The following is a 22,116-nucleotide window of genomic DNA, read 5'->3' on the forward strand; positions in this document are numbered from 1 at the left end:
ATCTTCTTCACGGCAGTGACCTTTACGCCGCTACTATCACGTTTGCGGCGTCAGGGAGCAAACTGTGTCAACAAAGGGGCCCTTCGAAGTCAGTTGCAAGTGTGTTGCAAGTGTGTGAAGAGCGTCGACTAGGACGTCCGCCTTCAGGTTATCAAAGTTTTATCAAGGTCTTCTATTATTTACATTAAATTAAAATCACTGTGACGAAGATGCGCCTCCATCCAGCAGCATCGCCAACGCTCGGCTCGTGCTTTCTCTTCCCTCATCTATTACGCGAAGATCTACCTTTGACTTTTGCATCCGTTCTCGCTATTCAGCAGGGCTTCTCGCTATTAATCAGTCCGCGTGTGTTAGTTGGTGTTCGCGCTAAGCAAGAGAAAAAACGTTCGTTCCTCTGGCTTTTTTTTTACGCTGGCTCGTTCCTTCGGACTTTTCGATGATTTCTGCACAATTTCCCAGCTGTCTATAAACCAATTGCACATTGTGGGAGCAAGGTGCACATGGAAGGGTGGACGCTTAGGATGGTGTAAGCTCGTCGCCGCCTTGTCTATGTTTTTCAACAAGTGCGAGCACACATCCTGCACAGACCTATCATGCGCCTGGCTCTGGCCATTGCCGCGTCCCCTTCTAGATACCAAGATGTTTAACGCTTCGTCGCAGGGTCACGCTGTCACCTTTCCCATAGCACGCAGGAAAACGTGTCGGAAGACACAGGCAGAATGCAGGGCTTTCGAGCTTCTCTCATCATTGCGCAAGAAGTGGGCACTGCATAAGCGGTTTCGGTGCTTCACAAGCTGTATAAGACCTCCATCGGGGCTAAAAGAAGGCAGAGTTTATGACCACAATGAGCAAATATGCGCAGTAATAGCAAGGAAAGCATTAAAAATTTAAGAGCGTCTGTTTATCTCGTACGTCGCACCGCCCTTATCCGACGCTGCCATCGCTCGTTCTCGTGAGCCTTCCATATAAATCCATGTAATTTTATTTTTGGCAGCTTACCGACAGTGTTTCTGTAGCTGTTGCGACAGCGATACACGCCACAATACATAGTTACACTCCTGTTTGACCGCGAATTAGCTTCGTCCTTTCGAGCTGCTATGGTTCCGCCCGTACGCACCCGCTCTCAGCCGCGACTGACTAGAAACGCGCCGCGCCGCGGGCGGCGCCACTTGTTCAGTCAAAACTGCAGCGCACTAGGCCTATACTGATGTTATGCGGTCCTTTTGTCTCGTCTTGTTCGTCAGGCTGTTTTTCCCAAGCAGCTGGCTGACGTTTTCTCTCGCTCTCTCTTTCTTTCAAGTTATTGCGACCGCTCTTCTTTTGTCAGTCTTGCAAGATTCTTATTTCCGTGAACTGCCTGCTGGGACAAACTTGCAGCTCCATATGAAAGCAATTCATCTTAACGTGTGAAGCAGCGCACCGGAGACAAGGCACGAAATGAAGAAACGATTCAACAGGACCACAGCTGCATCGTTCCTTCGTTTTGTGTTTCGTCTCCGTGCGCTGCTTCACACGTTAAAATGAACTATCGCCAACTAGCCCAACTTTCAACTTTACTGGATATAAAAGCAGCATAGCCAATGCGAATGACCCGTTTTGCTGTGTTTTCTTGCGCATACTTTCAGCGATCCCTTTTTCTATTTCTCGAAGTTTTCTTTCTTTCTTTTTTTAATACAGCTCCCATTTGAGCAGTGCGTCTTTGTCTGTCGCAATTTTATTTTCTGTTCCAGCGTTCCTTGCAAGATTTAAATGACCATGAGTGGTACTAAGAAAAATATATGCGTATTAGCGTTGCTCGTGTGTGTTTAAAATCCATGTACAACGAATTTACGAAACAGACACGAACAGCCACACTAATAGAAGCGCAGGCACGCATATTTGTGCTAATATTAGAAGGCGTAGAGCTTCTAGTCAGGGGCTTTTATTTACATATTTATACATATGATCACGTGGTAGTTGGACACTTGTTTCAAAGATTCAAGGGAATGGACAGAACTATATTTAACTGGCAATGGACGCTTTGTTAATGTCTGTGTTCGAGATGCAGCCAGGGCTTAAAGTCTCCCTTCATTGGAGGGGGGGGCCCTCAAAAAGCGGCAAGATATATATATATATATATATATATATATATATATATATATATATATATATATATATATATTAACTATCTTTTCGTCGCAAAACCGATGCTGCCGTGGCCTCAGCGGCTCTGCAACGCGCAGATCGTGGGTTGTTGGAACGCGGTGCGAGCTGGCATACCGAAGAATAAACGCAGGATTTCTAGATATATCGGTCAAGATCCACTTTCGCGGTCGTATTATCTAATTTTGGGCAAAAGTGCTATCGTACTGAACGCATGAAAATGCATTATTTCCAAGGGATGTTGGCCCGGAATAAAAACAAAAACGTATTAGGCTGGAAAACGTATTATGCAGAATCGTATCAGCGAGATTCCACTGTATATATATATATGCTATAGATTAAGCGTTAAGAGATGTGTTTGCGATGATCACAGTGTAGTGAAGCCAACTGTCTCTAAAACTGAACAAATGCTTATGAATGCTATACAAATACATATATTATTCCGAATGTATTTCGGGCACTCATTCAACGTGTCAATCCAATCAAGCATTAAATGAAATTATTTTGGGAACGATTTCTCAAAAATAACTCGGGATGTAAAAGTTTAAAGATATGTGAGCTCAAAATAAGTAACATTAGTTGACTCACTGGATTCAGAACCTCAGACACGACAATGCTATATTTTATTTTCACTACCACTTGCCTAATAAAGTAGGCAAAATACACGCGTCTTTGCAATTATAGACTTGCGATGCACAACTAAAAGAATGAAAATTGAGTGGCAAACTAAACAGACCAAGGTGAACCGTTACCGATTCACGAGCACACTTCACACTCAGGTGCCTCGTGAAACTGTATGCTGTGCCAACAAGCTTTGTCGAACAGGGTGGTGACCCGTGGTTTGAGGAGGCGCTGCCCGTGTTGTTCAGTGTCTCAGTGAATTGCATTCAGTAGTACGACGATACCTGTTTTTTTCTGCTTTGCTGACGCCCCGTCAACCAAATACTCGCGATTAAATCATTATTCGGAAAATTGCAGAGTATAATTTCCCCGCACAAAGCAATACTGCCAAAAAATTCAACTCTAGCACTTGTCAAATAGGTGACGCAGTGCCACAGTCTGACTGCCGAGGGGGGGCCGGGCCCCCCCGGGCCCCCCCTGACTTTAAGCCCTGGATGCAGCGAATACAACTTGTGCCGACCAACCGACAAGCTAAGTTGCGTGTCAATGCGACCATGCTTTTAGATGCAGTTTCTTCGAAATTGCTCCTTTGAAACGGGTGTGTTGTGGCGCGATATGAATTGTACATACTTACTTCCATATGGGAAGAACTGTGCAAAGATGTGTTTGAAGTTGTCCTCTTCCACAAACCCCGTGGGGCACTCCTGCAACAGTCGAGCGGATCATGTCCACATCTTTTCACCGAGTCATTCACTGCGACGCCGAACCATGTCATTCACACATTTGCTTTGTGAGTGCCACGCTTGTTGCACGTGCTACAATAGACCGGTTGCTTCCGGGCTGCTTCATGACGCGTTCATGGAGTAGCGGAACATATTATTTACGACCACTAAGATGTCATGACGGGAATTACTGCATGACAGGGACTAATTTTTGGATCAACGATGATACTGTATTCCGCTCATGATAAAATAAAACGTGAGGAGTGCCAAGCAGCGCGCCCTGGTGTAATAAACACGGCTGATCGAGACGGAGTATGTTAAATTGTGTTAACTTTACAGTTGTGAAAACGATTGCTTAATAACACCACAAAGAGCTGCCAGTCCTCGAGCAAGTTTCGTCTTTTTCCTATGCGGGCTGTCATCTGTTGTCGCGCATGTATTCGGGGCATACAAATATTGCTCTGAATCTATAGCGCCCGAACAATGTACCGATGACACTTGATGCAAACGTACCTTTTTATTTAACTGTCCTTCCACGATGCGGTAAAGTGCAGTTAGCTGACATTCGCAGAGTATTTGCGGAAACTGGCTGTCAGAGGCCCGTGCATTAAGAAGCAGACAGCGCTCGGGCAGCGACGAGCGACTGTCGCCAGCCCGAGCAGAGAATTTGGGCACTCACCTGCTTGAAGCTTCTGTACATGAGCTGAATCTGGCGTCTGGTGAACTTGGTGTTTCTGCAGAGCGCGTCCAAGCTGTGCTCGGCCATGGGTTGCAATGTGGGCTCCATCTTCAGGACATCGATCGCAGCACATGCGCGTCGAGTGCGCGCTCCGGAAGATTATCGAACCGGTTCGGCGGCCCAGATGGCAACGTTGCCAAACGGTCGGCCGTGGCGTCGGAGGATTGCCCGGCCACGACTGTACGCCTGCGGCCGACCGCAAAGAAGGCGCGCCTTGAGCAGGCGACAGACTAGTGGCGACTGGGCAGGTGGCCTCGGGCCATCAGCGGGAAAGCATCGGGATAATTGGGGCATGTAAACAGGAGGCGCGCTGTGCGATCAATGCGGCGCTGGTGGCGGCGTCAGCGGCGGCCCCAGTGCGCAGGGCGGCGAGCGTGCGCACTGGCGACCCCTTCGATCGTCACCAGAGGCGCGCGCCCGAGCCGCTCGGAGTGGCACGGAGCCGGGCCGAGGGCCCCAGGGCCGCGACTGCAGGGCGCAGCCGAGACGCCATGCGACGGCGCTGGGCAAGCGGCGAGCCACAGCGAGCCGGGCCCTAGCGCCTGGCGGGGCCATGCAGAGCCCTCCAGCCATGGACTACATCAACAGCCTGGTGATGGGCGCACAGCACCGCGACGGGGGCCTGGCGCTGCCCTCGCTGCTGCTCGTGCCCAGCCTGGGCGAGCTGGTGAGCCAGTTCAAGCAAGACGTGCACTACGTGCTGGCGGCCGACGACGTCCGGCGGTCCTCCAGGGAGGAGGACGAGGCGCTTGAGGGCCGCCGCGACGCCAAGACCGACCCGCAGCAGCTTCTGGTCGCTGGCGACGCCGTCAAGGTGTCCGGCCTGGACTTCCTCGGCGCCCAGGAGGACAGCGGTGAGTGGCCCTCGCCTCGGCGTGGCGCTCGTGCGCTGAGCGCAGCGCTCTGCCCATCAGGGGTGCAGTTCATCAAGGTGGAGGCGTACGAAGACCACAGCCTCAACCTGGACGGGTTCACCAGCGAGTCGCCATTGCTGCACGAGAACAGCAAGGACGTGGCCCTGAGCACCATCAACCAGGACCCGTCGATGCTGCTGGAAGACCTCACCAAGCACAGCACGGCCTTCGAAGAGGCCGCCGACATGACCGACCTTTTCGTGACACCGCTGGGCGAGCAGAACGCGTCCAACAGCTTGGTTGCGCAGCCGGACGGCAAGGAGAACAAAAAGCTGAAAGCCAGGCGGCCTGCGTCGCCGCCGGCCAAGGAGGACAAGTGCTGCTCGGCACCAGACGAGCCGGAGCCCGCCCGCGACAAGCCCGAGCCTGCACCGCAGGCCGTGCTTGAAGGCAAGCTGAAGATCACCGCCAGCAACCAGTTGGCCCACAGTCTCAACCTGGATGTGCTGCCAGTGGACTCGGTGATCCTTGGGAACTTTCTTTTGGTGCCTGACGCGATGTCACCGGTCAAGTTTCAGGTAAGTCATGGCGCGAAAAGCGAGTGGACAACTCATTCTAGTTTTTCTTGCGGGGACTATTGCAGATTTTGCACGAAGACGGAACCACCATCAAGGAAGTGAGCATCAATGCCATCTGCAAGCTGGAAGGTACTAACCCCATCAACAAAGACAATTCAGGTGCCGGCGAAAGCCCAGGATCCCTAAAGAAAACCCCGGAGAGCCCACCGAAAAACTCGAGGCCCTTCCAGTGCGAAATGTGCAGCGCTACCTTCAATCGCTTGGGAAACTACACACGCCACCAGAAGATCCACACGGTGCGCACAAAGGTGAGTAATGCTGCTGATTATCCAGGGCTGCACCACATCCCAGCAGTCTTCGCAGGAGGACGAGCGGTTCCACTGCAAGGAGTGCGGAAAGAGCTTCATTCAACGCTGCGACCTGACTCGACACCTCCACGTGCACACGGGGACGGAACCACATCGGTGCTCGCTCTGCGGCAAGGGCTACATCCGACACAGTGACCTGGTCACCCACCAGCGATTCCACAACAAGGAGAAGCCCTTCGGCTGTCCTCACTGCTCCAAGGGTTTCTCCCAAAGAGGTGGGCGGCGCTGGCACACCTCTCTAGGACACAGCCCTTTAGCATGACCACACAACTAAAGTGCTGTGTTCTATGCGGCTATGCGATGCGACCGCTCAAATGTCTATATTGCTCTGTTGTGGTCTATGAAAGAAAACTGACTGGCCCCGACCAATGTGGCTTTTGTGACATTCTGATAAGAAGTATTAATATACCATAAGATGTAAACAAATGTATTCATTCTTAGATGGCGCTCTCAACACTCTGCAGCTAGACACAGAATGCTGCACTGTACACTGTTTGGTTTGGGCGTAATGTCGCCTTGTACACAAAGTGGTCACATGAGCATAAGGGAGCGCAGGGTCCCGCATGGAAGGGGGGGGGGGGCACCATAGCCTGGCATCGCATCATTCTCCAGACACTGCGCCTTGCATTTGGAGCCCTTCGTATAAAAGAAAAAAGAAACTAACTTGCACAAAGTGCATGATTTATTTCCATTAAGCCAAGATTTCAACTTACACATTTTACTGCAGTTACAGTGCTATGCATAAGAACTATACGGCCAAGAGCTTTCATAAGCTTATATCTAACGCAGCTGTACGCGGTCAAGAGCTTCACGAAAAGCAACCAGCATGTACACGCACAGCCTTGAACAATATGAGCTGGAACGCTGAAATTACCTTTGAAGCGTCATAGCGGGTAGGTGCAGTTGGCAAGCGCGAAAGTGTTCGTGACACTAAATGTTCAAGCGGAAAGTTCAAAACGTCACATTCATATCAGTACATTACAGGTTATCGTAAATAAATAAAGATGAATTCGGTGTTTCGGCTCATATTGCTCACGATACTACGTGTGTATCCAGCTTTCGCTATTATTTGGAGATTTTTGTTAGAAAGTTTGGAGGGCTCCTTGTTGTCATTTCAGCTGAGGTATATGATAATGATAAATTCTTTATTCAGAAAAGGGAGGACGAAAGGTGTGAACTTCCATCAGCTGCTTGCAACGCAATAAGACTTACAACAACGAATTTGCGATTAGCGCTGCCCCCGACCCTTAAGGGAGGTGGGGGGGGGGGAGGTGGCATGGCAGGCCTTGGCCTCCCCTCCTCCCCTTCCGCAGTGCACACGCCTATGCATGGGAGTAACCAGGTGAAAACAATAGCTGTACGTATTTGACATGCAGGCTTTTCAGCGATGTGTAGTCAAATATTTATTTATTTATTTATTTATTTATTTATTTATTTATTTATTTATTTATTTATTTATTTATTTATTTATTTATTCGAAGCATTGAACAGAAGCAAACTGGAGTTTTAGAATTATAAGAAACTGTCGCATAAAATGTAATCAAAACGAGACTTAAACTAGAAGATTACTTAATTTTTAAAGAAAATTCCTTTAGGAAGTCGTTACGGACTCTTGAGGAGTGAGAGGCCCCTGAGCACATAATGTCAGCCCAAGCTAACGCTTCCTAGCACTGGTTAATGTTGGCTAACTGTTGCTGTCTAAAGTTGGCTAGTCTTGGCTAGTGCTGCCGGCGTATTGCGTGAGCAGCTGATGCTTCGCACACATGACACTTTCTCTTAAAATCGCCGTGATTTTATATATGAATATATTTTTAGCCAAAGCATACTGCAAGCCTTTTCAAGATCTCACAGGAGGGGGCAGTCGGAAAGCAGGTGATGTAGCATTGCTGATATTAAGAGAATAAAGTGGACTTGGGCAGGCGGTGGACAGTTAGGACGACGGAATGGCAACCAAGGGATGAGAAACGCAGCCGAGGCAGGCAGGTGTGGTGGTGGCGAAAGTAGGAAGTTCGCGGAAATAAAAGGGATCAGAATCGCGAGTTGGGCTAGTTGGTGGATGTTCATCCACCAACTTATTTTACGATTTCACCAACTTATTTACAATAATTTTACGACGAATAAAAGGGAATCAGGAATGGACATAGAATATAGTGACGATGAGGATGAAGATGATACAGCTCTGGGAATAACACGAGTGAAGACAGATTTATAAAACCTGGGATTGTAGATTTAAGATATTCAACATGGCATCGAGTAAAATAAGTAAGCCAACCAATCACGAAAACGTAGTAAAATTTTCAGGTATATTGTATGTATCGTCTATTATGGCCATTGAAGAGCACAAATTTTAGGGGCACAACTTGAACAACTTCGTTTGAAGGTCTATTCCACAACTCAACAACAGACAAGACAACCTTAATTGGGATTTTATGTTTTGATCTAAGAACAAATAACACCAGGGGACACACATACATGAAAGTGTGGAGCTGGGTCTATTGCAAGTCCTGGCGTTCCTTTTGTGTGTGTGTGTGTGTGTGTGTGTGTGTGTGTGTGTGTGTGTGTGTGTGTGTGTGTGTGTGTGTGTGTGTGTGTGTGTGTGTGTGTGTGTGTGTGTGTGTGTGTGTGTGTGTGTGTGTGTGTGTGTGTGTGTGCGCGCGTGTGTGCGCGCGCGTGCGTGCGCGTGTGTGTGCGCGCGCGATTAGCCAACCAAATAACATAGATTGTGGCACATTTGAAACAAGTTAGGAATAAGTAAACATGACAAAATGGCTAATTTCATGTCTGTTCTTTTGTGTCGTAGTCCTGGTCATGCCGCCCGAATGATGCTATAACGCATTTGCGTTCTTTTATTTACTGATGGACTTGTTTGACAGTACAAAATAACATAAAAAATTGCGCCGACAAAAGAACTGAGTGGCTTGATACGTGAGAAGAGTTGCCAAGTCGGCTTGTATCCGCAAGTTGTGACGTAATGGCTGGCTTTATGCTGAGAACTGGACAATAAAAAATGCATTATATTAACGTTGATTATTGTGATACATATTCCGCAAGAACTTGCATAAAAACAGAGTGTCGTAACGGTATAATGCGGACGCGCCTGGAGGAACTAGCTTAATATAGTATAATAAAGGTAGGCAGAATGTCACAGTGAGGCAGGTCTGTAGAAAAGGTAATCAAGAAAGGGCATTAAAAAAGCTACGTATTAAGCTTGCTGATGTTTAGTGCGCTCTGAGTAGAAGGAGATCGTATTGTTATGTAATCAGGCGAGATGAAGGAACACGAAGAGGATGCTCCATGCTAAAGGAAGAAGGGAACGTCTGGAAGCGTGACCGAAGGGATGAAATGGCCGACTGACATGAGGTCGAGAGATTTTAAAGCACGCATTGGGGTATTACGACAAAATCTGCCGATAATGTGAACTATGTAGAGAGGAAGATGTGAGTACACAACAGAGTTACCTACAAGGTCATTACGAAATTCTGGGAAGTACAAGTACTGAGGTGCTAGCTACTGTCATGGCAAAGCTTGTGTGATAACTATACATTCGACCGAGGACAGCGCCACAGAACCATTCGCAGAATTGGATGGACAAGGCACCAACAAGGGCGCAAGCGAAGCGCGGTTCTTGCGTTATTGACAACAGCGTGTAAGGGTCAACGCGGAGAAATATAGCAAATGGTATGTTCGTATATCTATTGCCTTTTCCAAGCTTGTGTGATTTCCCCTAGTCTAGCACTGCTGAAAGGACATTGACAGAAGGGGGGTCCGACTAACAAACTCTCCTTTGCAGTTCGACAATGTACAAAGCGAGCATCGCTGTCTGCTTTCTTCTAGCCTTCGTGCCAGAACAGAGTAGCCTCACAAAGCAAGCTGATTCTCGAGTTTTCCCGAATAACGGTTTTAAAGTAAGCCTGTTGGTACTTTACCTTTCGAAAACGGCGCTAGAAACGTTAACGTTCAGTGTACTCATAGCTCGCAAATTGAAGGGGGGGGGGGGTCGTGCTGCCTGTGTAGCAGTGGCGACTGCATTCATAACGGTGCTAATTAATTTGTGCTGCTCGTTTACACGCCAGAGAAGATGCTGTTCTGAGTTTTTTTTTTTTTTTTCCAAACCATCTGTCGCTCACTTGCCGTTTTCGGCAGCCGGCGGTTTCGAGCGAGACGTGCTGAATGCGTGTCTGGTGCTTTGCAGGGGACCTCAACCGGCACCTGCGCTCCATTCACCTGCAAGTGAAGCCTCTCATGTGCGGCCACTGCCACAAGAAATTCGCCAAGGAGGCCACCCTGATCCGGCACATGCGCACTTCTCACAGGGAAATGCTGCTGCAGTCCGTTCTCAAGGCGTAGGGCCGTCTTTCAGCCACCACCGGAGCGCCACTGTTGTCATTAGAATCCTGTGTGTTCGCGCCCCGCTTCTTTAGCGACGCTTTGGAGCCGCACGTTATTTTTTTGCGTACATGCAAGGCACACGATGTGTACAGTTTCTACGAGCCCGTAGCCATTGGTTCGAACGCCTGAATTGCACAGATCCTACATATGGTGCTTGTTTTGTTGCACGCAGCGTTTTGGTTCGAGCGTTCAAAACCGCTTTCAAGCAACACGTTTGTTTTTTGTACAGGCGTGCCGTTGTAGCAACAAGTAAGGCAGTTGGCGTTAGAATGTGACAACATATCGTCTCTAGCTGTTGTGAGCACCCACGGGCTCTGTAGACACCACTTGTTGCTTCCTCCAAGGTGCAGTATGCACGCTTCCTAAACGAAGTTCGGTGGATATTTAATTTTTTTGCTGTTGACCGTAGCTGTCGACTTATGCCGCGGCTCCACTCAGAACGTTATTCCCTGAGCGTTCCTCGTGAGTTGTTGTTTTCTCCACGCGCTGGTGCACGAGCAAACAGAAAGCATGCACTCCAAAGTTAACCCGCTCCTCGCACGCTTAATGTGTTAACGCCCCATAAGTGTGTAACGTCGTCCCATGCCGAACATCCCCCAGAATGAAAGCAACCAAACCAATAATTTGGGACAAGGCTGCTCTAACACTCCCTTACAAGTGTTAACTGGGCGACAACAACGAAAAAAAAGTGTCAGCTGGAAGACTAGCCCTTCACATCACTGGCTGAATGACGAGTGACCAGCGTATTTAGTGAAGCGTTGCTACGGCACGAGCGAAAGTAACCAGATTCGGCAGTGATAACTGCGAACCACACCCGCATTCGCGGCCCAACGAACTCGATCGCCCAGCGAGCTAAGCCCTGGTTTTTGGGACGACGTTACACCTCCGGCAAGGGCTAGTAGCTTTTTAAGTGCGTGGAGTGAGCAACCCGGTGACTGTTGTGCGGCTGGAATGGACGCGCCCAAATAAACAACGTAGCAGCGCAGCGCGCGCGCGACGCTGCCGGCCGCCGCGCTCTGTTGACGTCGGAACAGGGCGGCGCCGCCTGTGTTCTCCCGGCGATGACGCACGGCTAGCGAGCGCGCGCGCGGTCGCTTTGCCAGCAGCAAGTAAGCAAGCAAGCCACGCACGAGGGGCTGCCGCGCTCCCCTCGCTCTCTTGTGATCAAGTCAGGGCTGGAAACTCCTGATTAACCATGTCTTCCATTTCGCAGAGGTATCCGCATGCCTTCTCGGTGTCTGTAAACTTTTTGGGTAACTTTAGATGTCATACATTGAGAGTACACGTATTTTTGCTGTTTCGGGGAGGGCAGGGCGGTCCGCTTCTCAGACCCGTCGCTGTTCCTGTCCATCTCTCCGAGTCTGTGTACCGAAACCACGACCGTGTGTGTCGGGCAGTGCGCGTTCGTTCCGACGGAACATCCAGGGCTTCCGCTGTAGAGTCTTATCTATATGTGTGTGCGCGTCCACTTTGTTAGACGCATGAGCTTTTTATTTTTATTTTTTTTTTCACGCGGCCGATGCAACGCGCCGGGCGCACTGATGAGCCGCCGAAAGAAAAGAAGAAAAGTAGGGCGGTATAGACGATGCCCTCCCAGCGTGCTTCGCCTCCGAGCTTCGGGGCCTAGGCGCAGCGAGGAGAAGCCGACCCGAAGCGGTTCACCAGCGCCGCCCGTGCGCGTTGACTTGCGGCGCGCATAACTGTGTCTTTCGTTTCACGCCTGTGTATGTCGTCGCGTGAACAGTCACATTCACTCGAGCATTAAATTCCGGCGTGAGATCGCACCAGTTCGCTCGCACGATGCAATTATGCACCCAAGACGGCGGTCACCTTGCGGGTCCTCTTTTGGTCACCGTTTCTTTCGTTTTCTTTTCGCGCGCGGCTAGTTGTTGAGCATTAAAGGTTAGTGCCGAAAGAGCAGCGGGTTCACGCACGCCGACGAAGTTCGGCGTGTAACACTAGTCGAATACTCGTGACCTCCTGAAAAAAAAAAAACAACTATATAGTAAATAACGCCAAAGAACAACTGCATTCGTTGGTTGAGACGTCGTGCTACGAAGTTGAGCTAAGTGCAACGCGGTTCCTGATGTACACTGGCTAAAGCAACGAAAGATCTGACAATTTCCCCCACCCGTTTTGTTTCGCAAAGAAAAAAAAAAAAAAACACGAGCAAGGCGATGGAGAACCATGAGTTTGCGGATTGGCTACAAAAGGCGACGGCGCTCAATTGGCTCGACCGGCATCGACAAGCTGATCCCCTGCCCCACTTCGTGGGGGCAAGGCGGTTCGCTGTGGGCAATAATTGTTTCTCGCTGTGCCATATCGTTGTATCAGAGTAGACAAGAAACGTGTAACCTCGAAAACCCTTTGTTCCTTCTGTGATCTCCCTCTTTTTACGACTCTATTTTAATATATATTCACTATAGTATTTTTACAAACTGTATTTCTGACGATAATTTAATTGCTGTTGGTACAAAGAAAAAGATCTGGTATGTGAATCATATAGCATCCAATAAAGCAGATACAGTGCGCGCTAGAACGAAAAAAAAAAAGAAACGTCTCATTCTGGTCTTTTTTCTCTTTTGGGATCTTTGCTTGTTTTTCTCCAGACGGCCTCGAGCTGGAGTTGAATGCGAAGATGTCCATTCTCTAGAAGTGGGATGAGCTGGTACAGGCACCGTCATAGTGTGTCTGCATGCCTGTGTTAATGCTCCGAACCAGCCTCACTGTCGCACTGGTTCATGCGTTGAGGCGGATTTCTACGCAGTTGTTACAAGTTGTTTCTGCACGCAAGCGTGGCGTCATTGAAGTGCTGCCGATGCCTCGTCATTCAACCCTCCGTCGTGAATTCAATGGATTCGGCTTCGAACACTCTACTGTACGGCAAAAAGTTGGCTCAATACATAGCAAACGCACACACTGCGGTATGAATTAGATGACGCTATCAGAAGTGCGCGCACACATTGTGGTAACCGTTCACTAGCACTTGGCGCTAACTTGATTCGGCATTTTATTTGAACGAATTTTATTTTTTCCTGTGCTTAGCCGCTTCAGAACATTGTAACTTAGAGAACTTAATGATATTTTTCGAAAACGTTTCGGCACATTGTTCACTACAAAATGCTGTATAGCAGCCGGTATACATACATAAGGCCGGGATATTGTAACCGTTTTATTCCGATGATATTCCCATTCGCTCTTCGTCATTGATCCGAGCCGCGCTCCTCCGTTACCGCCAGGACCGGCCGATTGTGAACGATGTATGATAATAAATTGATAGAAACGAGCTTAAGTAATGTCTACGTTATAATGACCCAAGTGTCCTGCTGCAATTGGTTTGTCGCTTCCCGACAACGGTAAGCTTGCTTCTTGTCGAGCTTCTGCGCCCGCGGAAAAGCCCCCTCATCTCCCCCCTTCCCCCTTCTGCGCGTCTCTGTGTAGAACGACAGTATTAAAATATGCGCACCGGTGGCTGGTTTCTTGTCAGATATCGGTATCAGCTGTCATTGTGAAAGAGTACTGAGAGACAAGCCCGTAGCTGGGGGTGGGGGGGGGGGTGGGGCAAGTACCCCTCCTTCCTCTAAAAAAAAAGTTCCTGTCTACAGGCCTGCTGATAGACTTAGTGGACACTTCGAAACTGTACTTGCAGTAGGCATTCTAGGAGAGTTTAAAAGGGACAGTGTTACTCGCACAAACGTTCCTTTCCTCGCGGCATGGCGTCCACCGTAAAGCGAAGCTCGGCAAGCGAATGAGACGACGATGGGCCCGACTACGCTATCGCGTTCCACTCTTGAAGGCGAAGCTGAAGCGTCCTCCGAGTTTTTTACGACGACACTGCGCTACGAACAACTGATGCTTGTGGTCAATACGCGTATAAGTAATCCTGCAATGTACGATAGCAAACAAAATGTAAACAACAACCTAGCATGCATTACAAATACCAGCAAAGCCATCTGTCGCAGGCCACGACCGAGAAAAGAACATGATTATTTCTTCCAGGAAACAAAAGAGCAACTCGCGCACTTTTCGCTCCAATCTTTATCTCGAATGGTTTTATGATTTCTCGGTTCTTCCGTCCCTATAACGATATATTACGCTAGAGTGCACGTGCACTCCATCAAAACAAACGCTTAGAGTGACTGATCATCTGGCAGCACACTGCGTGCGCTGTAAGCAAAAACAAACCGTCCATTGTTGGCGGCGCCCCGTTTTGTCTACACATCGCGTAACGCGATAGCACCCGTCTGCGTTTTTGCGTACACTTCGCGTGACGAGGAATGTGTGCGTAATCGATTTGTTTTGGTCAAGCTGAGCTGTGTCGCAATGGAGCTGCACGTTGTCGGATGAGCAAGGTCTGAACGAGGGGTTCGGGCGCCATTCGATCCCTTTTCCAGGCCCCGAATAAGAGTCGTACGCAGCACCCGCAACACACTTTCCAGTTAATTATCTCGCGTGGCTCTCACGTAAAGAAGCATACATCTAATTGGTCTAGTGGTTGTGGTGCTCGACTGCTGGCCCGAACGTAGCGGGATCGAATCCCGGCCGCGGTGGGCGCATTTCAATGAAGGCAAAATGCTAGAGGTCCGTGTACTTAGATTTATATAGGCGCATGTTAAAGAATACCAGGTGTTCAAAATTTCCGGAGCCATCCACTATGGCGTCCCTCATAATCATATCGTGGTTTTGGAACGTAAAACCCTATTAGTTATTATCGGTTGTCGTCCCTTCTTATTTTCTTATTCTACAGACCGGGCCAAGACTTTCGGGAGCAATCTGTTTTTCAGGGGCCAGCGAGAGAGTTCAGAGGATCATACTTTTCGAGGCACGGTGTGCGTTCTACCGCATTGTGCGTGAGAGAAATTGTGCAACAGTACGGGGACATCTTAAGCGTTTCTTCGGCGCTCGTCGGTACTGTTGGATACCACCCAGCAATATCGACGTGCATCCGCTGCAGACGCAGGAATCGAGCACTTCGGACACTGCTCACCATTTGGTTGATCCCAAGTAGGATAATGACACAGCCGCCGCAGTGGCCTGGTGGTTACGGTGCTCGGCTACTGACCCGAAAGACGCAAGTTCGAACCCGGCCGCGGCGGTCTAATTTCGATGGAGGCTAAGTGCTAGAGGCCCGTGTACTGTGCGATTACAGTCCACGTTAAGGAACTCCAGGTGGTCGAAATTGTCAGGAGCCCTCTACTACGGCGTCTTACATAGCCTGAGTCGCTTTGGGACGTTAAAACATATAAACCAAACGAACCAACCAACCGTAAAATTTACGGCAGTTGTAAGTGTTGCCCCGGCCCGAATTGGACGTGCCTTCCGACGAAGGCAGTCTGCGAGATTGTACTTATTAGTGTGAACTTGCGAAGTGATGAGCCTAATTACTATTAATAATGAGTAGCCAACAACAGGTTTTATAAGTCATTTCTGAAGTATACCTGAGTAAAATGGGCCTGCACGCTTGTATTTACTTTCACTGAGGTATTGTGCTTCGTGGCAACCCAAAATTTTCGAAAAAGTAAAAGGAAAGACAAATAGGTGTATAGAAAAGTTTAATCACTGTAGTAGAAAAAAATTCGACAGATCCCACGTACTGTGGGAATCGATGTTATGCGAAGCACGCTGCGGAAAGGTGACTGTGGCGTCGTTTTTTTTTTTTTTTTATTGAGCGAAACTATACGAAATGACGCTAAAGATATGTGCAAATGGTATACGCACACACATATGCTGAAGAGTCGCACATGTGTTATATAACCAGTTGTTTACAGTTGCGTAACGATGCCAACAGCAACACGGGTGTGAACAACACCAGACGCGGTAAGGTGATATGTAGTGCTTATACCTGTCCGTTAAGATGGAGAACGCACGCACGTTTCATGAACCCGTGTGCAAGTATGGAAGGGGTTCTTAAGAGTTCTCAGGTAGATGGCGGCGAGCGGAATCTCTTTGTTATTGTAACTGATGTGCGCAACGCAGACCTCGCCGATTCCGCTGCTTGTCTGTGTGTTCCGTCTCTGGCGGCCGGCGAAGTGGGATGCGGCCTACGTTGAAGTTGCGCATCGCCGTGTTCTTATATGTGCCAACGCCTCCACACCTGCAATGAAACTGCTTGCTGTGAACGACACAGTGGGCTGATTGCTCCAAGTTTCGGAAAGTGCTAACACGCCAGTTTCTGTGAGCAGAGCGTCTTTCTTGAGCTCGTGCACGTGCGCGTGCACAGACTGTACGTTGAGAGCGGCGAGCGTGGTATTGGCATCGAATGAAGGCGGTAGCCTGATCCAAGACAATATCTAGAAGCCTGTTTGCTAGCCAAGTCGTGTCGTCGACAGACTGTCTGTCGATACAGCCGGCGACATGTCCGAACCTGAAGTCACCTTTTGCGTCTGTGAGGTATGGGCCGTCGAGGCTAGTAGCCCTAGAAAGTGCTACGTAGACCAACTTCAGTGGTTGGCGCTTATCGTATCCGTAGATTACCTGGGCGTATGTGACCCTTTGTGACTTATAAATAGTTATAGCGTTTGCTTGCGCAAGGGGAAATTGTGTCCCCTTACACGAGATATTTTTCTGGAGTATATTGAGGTTGTGGTGGTTCGCATTACCACGGGCACCCATTTCAATGCTATTGAGGGGTGTGCGGTAGTGATGTGCTTCGTCCTAGCTGGGACGACAATGCCTACCGTGGGCGTTGGAAATTCAAGCCACAGTCGCACAAGGCTGCCGTGTTCGTGACCCTAAGTGTACCAGAAAGTACGCATGTTTCCATTAACGAGGCTGTCGCTTACGTCGATGTTGGCCGTGATCATGTACGGCTTGCCGATGCTCAGGCAAATTGAGGCGGGCAGGCCACCAAAGTCGCTTCCGTCCATCTTGGCCACCTTTTCAGGGCATCCCTGTGTACCTGCTCGTTCTTATAGCAAATTATGTTATCGCATGCGGGATGACATAACACGTTGTCCGCAGCGTCGAGACAACGTGCGTTATAGCGGTGCATTGCTGTAGTATAACCGGATGCCGTCAGGGCACTTAGCGGCTGCTTCTTCGCGTGTCACAAAGCGGCTCTCAGTCAATCTGACGTCAGTCATACTCGGTCAGCATGAGGCCATCGCCCAGCCTCATAAGAAATGAAGAGCACACTGCGCCATTCCGGCGGACCACGTGGATGAGTGGACGGCATTAGAGCGTCTTCCAGGGGAGTTCTGCCTTCAGCTCCCTCACTTGACTTGCGTTTCAATGTGTACGTTCGCGGTTACTGGGTTGATTCGATTGAGACTGTGAATCACATGTGGCACATACCCGTATAACATGAAGTGTGGTTTGCGGGTATGTGCCTAAAGTGACTGAGTGAAAGGGTTTCATGACGTACGCGACAGGTGTTTTGCGTTATTTATGGCATGACCAGTGAATCGTGTTCGTCATACTCTGATCCCCTGCTATGCCAATTTTGGTGCATTACAAGTTACGGAGACGACCAGGAGAGCGTCCAGACGTAGGCGGCTAGATAGATAGATAGATAGATAGATAGATAGATAGATAGATAGATAGATAGATAGATAGATAGATAGATAGATAGATAGATAGATAGATAGATAGATAGATAGATAGATAGATAGATAGATAGATAGATAGATAGATAGATAGATAGATAGATAGATAGATAGATAGATAGATAGATAGATAGATAGATAGATAGATAGATAGATAGATAGATAGATAGATTTTTTTTCGAAAGTCTGCCCTTAGGCATAATATTTATTCAGAAAAACACATATAAATTTGCTTCGTGTATGAAGTCCAGTAACGAGCGGTGGTGAGGTCCACTAATCCAGCGGTCAAGGTCGGGTGGTCGGCCAGGCCTGAGGCCTGTTGCACGTAGGTGACGGCGACGGCTTAATTGTAGACCGGTGCATGTCCACAATAGGTTTGTGACAGTTACATCGCTGATTGGGGCGTCGCAAAATGGGCACGATGTACCGTACGGGCCGCGGTACTTTTGCGCCCAAAGGGTGGTCACGGATGGGGTAAGCGCAACCCCAACACGAAGCCTGCGCAACGTAACCTCCTCTCGGCGGGTTAAACCACCAGGGAGGTCTGACCCACACGGAGGTATAAGAGCTCGTGTGGTACGTCGGAGGCTTTCTTTTTCCCGTAGCATCTGTCCTTGAGCGTCCTCAGGAAAATGCAGTAGTGGGTGCGGTGTGACTTGTGGGTGGGTTGCCAAATCAGCTTGGACAAGGTCCGGCAAAGCGGCCCGAGGCACCCACTGAACACGTATCCGCACAGATGCGGAGGCAGCAAGATGGTGAATACTATACGAGAGTGACGTTGACCGATACACTCGTCGTATATCGTGGATAGCTTGCGTCGAGTCCGTACGAATGATGAGCTGAGAGCATCTGTCAGGTATAAGAAAAGGTATCAGTGCTGCCAATAGATAGAAACGGCCAAAGTGCCTGAGGTTCGCTGAGAAATGCTTCGCATTTAGAATAACGCCAGGTTTGTCCTCTTGCGTCGAACCTGTGCACCATACATGTACAACAACGGGGCGCCAGCCAGGCAGCAGCAATGCCTATGTCAGCAATTGTTACACAGTTGATCTGACTGAATTACAGTCAGTCCACTGACCTTTCATTTGCATCCATTTACGCAGCTTCTACTGCTGTAGTAGGACAGCCCCACTGGCGTAGCCAGGGGGGCAGGAGGTTAGGGTGGTTCAAACCATCTCCCCAAGTTTTTCAAATTTGCATGTGTATATAAACACGCACACATACAAACACACACGAACATACATCAAGTATGCTTGCCGAAAAAAAAATTCTGGCTACGCCTCTGGACAGCCCAGATAGTATCTTACTTGTGGTTTGCGTGGGACATGTACCCCTATATAACGTTGGGTATCCGCAAACAATAATTAGAGAGACGCTAAAGATTCGCCGGCATAATAAGATATAACATGGCAGGGGCGTAGCCAGAAATTTTTTTCGGGGGGGGGGGGTTCAACCATACTTTATGTATGTTCGTGCGTGCGTTTGTATGTGTGCGTGTATATATACGCAAGCAAAACTGAAAAATTTCGGGGGGGGGGGTTCGAATCCCCCAACCCTCCCCCCCCCCCTTGGCTACGCCCCTGTAACATGAAGAGAATTGAACATGCTCTAAAGAACGGGCGCGGCCTCAAAGCGGTGAAGAGAAAACGGCACAGGCAAAAACCAGATGTATGATCTAAGGGACAAGGAGAAGGCAAAGTCACTAACAATATGGACAGGATAGTTGAAGTAGCTGAGGAGTTTTACAGAGATCTGTACAGTAGTCGGGACAACCAGGACGACAATGTTAGTAGTAGTAGGCCAGAGGAAGTGGACATCCCACTAGTAACGGCATGGGAAGTAAAGAATACCTTAGTAACCTGCAAAGAGGCAAGACCGCTGGTGAGGGTCAGGTAACATCAGATCTGTTGAAAGACGGTGGAGATTGTGTTAGAAAAACTGGCTACCCTGTATACGAAATGTCTCTTAACGGTGAGGGTACCAGAATCTTGGAAGAATGCTAATATCATCTTAATCCATAAGAAAGGGGACTTCAAGGACTTGAAAAATTACAGGCCGATCAGCTTACTGTCCGTTGTCTACAAGCTGTTTACGAAGATAGTAGCTAACAGAATTAAGACAACGTTAGAATTAAATCAACCAAAGGACCAAGCAGGACTTCGTACAGGCTACTCGACAATAGATCACATTTATACTATCAATCAGGTGATACAGAAATGCGCGGAATATAATCAACCCTTATATATATCCTTCATATATTACGAGAAGGCATTTGATTTGAACGTGATATCAGCAGTAATGCAGGCACTACGGAACGAGGGCGTCAAGAACCATATATATGAACATACTTGAAGGAATTTAACCGCGGCCCCATGGCCACCATAGTCCTCCATAAAGAAAGCGACAGAATCCCAATAAACAAGGGTGTAAGGCAGGGAGACACCACCTCCCCAATGCTCTTCACCGCGTGCTTACAGGATGATTTCAGGGCTCTAGATTGAGAAGAGTTAGGGATACGAGTTAATGGAGAATACCTTAGTAACCTGCGATTATCTGATGACATTGCATTGATGAGTAACTCAGGAGACGAATTGCAACTCATGATTACTGAATTGAACAAGGAAAGCAGAACGGTAGGTCTGAAAATTAATATGCAGAAAACTAAGGTAATGTGCAAACAGTCTCGGAAGAGGACAGCGCTTTGCGATATGTAGCGAGGCACTGGAATTTATAAAGGAATACGTCTGCTTAGGACAGGTAGTAACCGCGGAGCCGAACCATGAGACTGAACTAGGAGAATAAGGATGGGATGGAGCACATTCGGCAAGCATTCTCAAGTCATGAATGGTACTTTGCCACTATCTCTCAAGAGGAAGGTATATAACAGCTGCATCTTACCGGTACTCACCTATGGAGCAGAAACCTGGAGGCTTACAAAGAGGGTTCAACTGAAACTGAGGACGACGCAGCGAGCAATGGAAAGATAGGTGTAACCTTAAGAGACAAGAAGAGAGTAGAGTGGGCCAGGGACCAAACGGGTGTTAAGGACATCATAGTCGAAATGAAGAAGAAGAAATGGACATGGCCAGGGCATGTAGCGCGTAGGCAAAATAACCGCTGGTCAATAAGAGTAACTGACTGGATTCCAAGAGAAGGCAGACGCGCAAGGGGGAGAGAGAAAGTTAGTTGGGCAGATGAGATTAAGAACTTTGCGGGTATAACGTGGCAGCAGCAAACACAGGACTGGGTTGATTGGCGGAACATGGGAGACTACGCCCTGCAGCGGGCGTAGTCAAGCTGATGATGATGATGATGAAACATTCGCCGGTTATGTAGTCGCTGTACTGCACAAGTACAGTTATGAGGATACGGCTGTGTCTGTAACATCATTTAACGTCCTCACGATGGAACTCTTGGCATTGTCAATAAGATATTTGTTTTCATGAGCAAGTTTGCAAGCAAGACTAACAGGCAGCGATACTTGGCGCTCTACCTGTAGTTCACAATCACATTGCATTGCATGCTTGGCAAGATACTAGATCGATAACAATTTATTAATGATTACCCCGGAGATCTTCGCCTGGTTCATTGCCTGGCTTGCTACTCCAGGTGTCGGGTGTCGACTATGGTATATTGAATGATCACATATGCACACAAATAACACGTACAGTCGGGCACACACATATAAACAAGAGAGTTATTCATAAAGGTTCGTTCAGGTGTGTAGTCCTCAAAAATGCCAACAGCGCTTTTGTGTTAAGCATCGCACAGACCCTGTTTTGCCACAGGCCGAGGAGGTGCTGCAGCTCCAAGCTCAAGCCGCGCTGCAAATACAGTGCAGTCTTAAGATTCTGTCGCTCTGCATCATAACGGGAACAATCACACAGAGCGTGTTTTAAGACTTCCCGAGTGTTGCATGTGGTGCACGTAGGAAAGTCCGATCGTTTCTTTTACTTCAAGTAGTTTGTATTGCAGTGGGGAAGAGAGACAGCATCGAACAGGCGAAGAAGAAGACGAAGACGAAGTGCCCCTTTTGGACCCCCTTGCCGACGCCCATGCTTTGGGTGCCCTATTCTAAAGACCGCCCAGCAATGGAGGGTTTGCGTTCTTTTGTTCTTTGTTTAGGCGGTGGGGGGGGGGGGGGCAACGTCGCTTGGTG

General features: G+C 48.6%; 3 protein-coding genes across 3 annotated transcripts in view; 2 read left to right on the plus strand and 1 right to left on the minus strand.

Annotated features, from left to right (window-relative positions):
- Nucleotides 1–4,517, minus strand: part of LOC119379090 (calsenilin) — a 36,407-nt gene extending 31,890 nt beyond the window's left edge. The window contains exons 1-2 of the mRNA XM_037648260.2: nt 4,165–4,517; nt 3,398–3,467 (exon numbers count right to left, since the gene is read on the minus strand). Of these exons, the coding sequence (XP_037504188.1) occupies nt 3,398–3,467; nt 4,165–4,272 (178 nt within the window). The 5' untranslated portion in view covers nt 4,273–4,517. The remainder of the gene's footprint in view (nt 1–3,397; nt 3,468–4,164) is intronic.
- LOC119379094 (60S ribosomal protein L26) overlaps nt 1–22,116 on the plus strand; it is a 197,870-nt gene that overhangs the window by 21,022 nt on the left and 154,732 nt on the right. The gene's annotated exons all lie outside the window — the stretch shown is intronic.
- Nucleotides 4,612–12,970, plus strand: LOC119379089 (zinc finger protein 69 homolog). Its single transcript, XM_049411866.1, has 5 exons — nt 4,612–5,078; nt 5,139–5,656; nt 5,722–5,964; nt 6,011–6,239; nt 10,217–12,970. The coding sequence occupies exons 1-5, from the start codon at nt 4,778–4,780 to the stop codon at nt 10,369–10,371; spliced, it is 1,446 nt and encodes a 481-aa protein (XP_049267823.1). The 5' UTR covers nt 4,612–4,777; the 3' UTR covers nt 10,372–12,970.

The sequence above is a fragment of the Rhipicephalus sanguineus genome, chromosome 1 (assembly GCF_013339695.2).
Source record: "Rhipicephalus sanguineus isolate Rsan-2018 chromosome 1, BIME_Rsan_1.4, whole genome shotgun sequence".
Taxonomy (NCBI): Eukaryota; Metazoa; Arthropoda; class Arachnida; order Ixodida; family Ixodidae; genus Rhipicephalus; species Rhipicephalus sanguineus.

What these genes read in the sequence shown, in the direction of transcription:
- LOC119379089 (XM_049411866.1), top strand. Translation starts at nt 4,778, where the DNA reads ATGCAGAGCCCTCCAGCCATGGACTACATCAACAGCCTGGTGATGGGC. An exon ending in CGGCGCCCAGGAGGACAGCG is followed by an intron (nt 5,079 to 5,138) that starts GTGAGTGGCCCT and finishes TCTGCCCATCAG; the next exon opens with GGGTGCAGTTCATCAAGGTG. An exon ending in TCCACACGGTGCGCACAAAG is followed by an intron (nt 5,965 to 6,010) that starts GTGAGTAATGCT and finishes ACATCCCAGCAG; the next exon opens with TCTTCGCAGGAGGACGAGCG.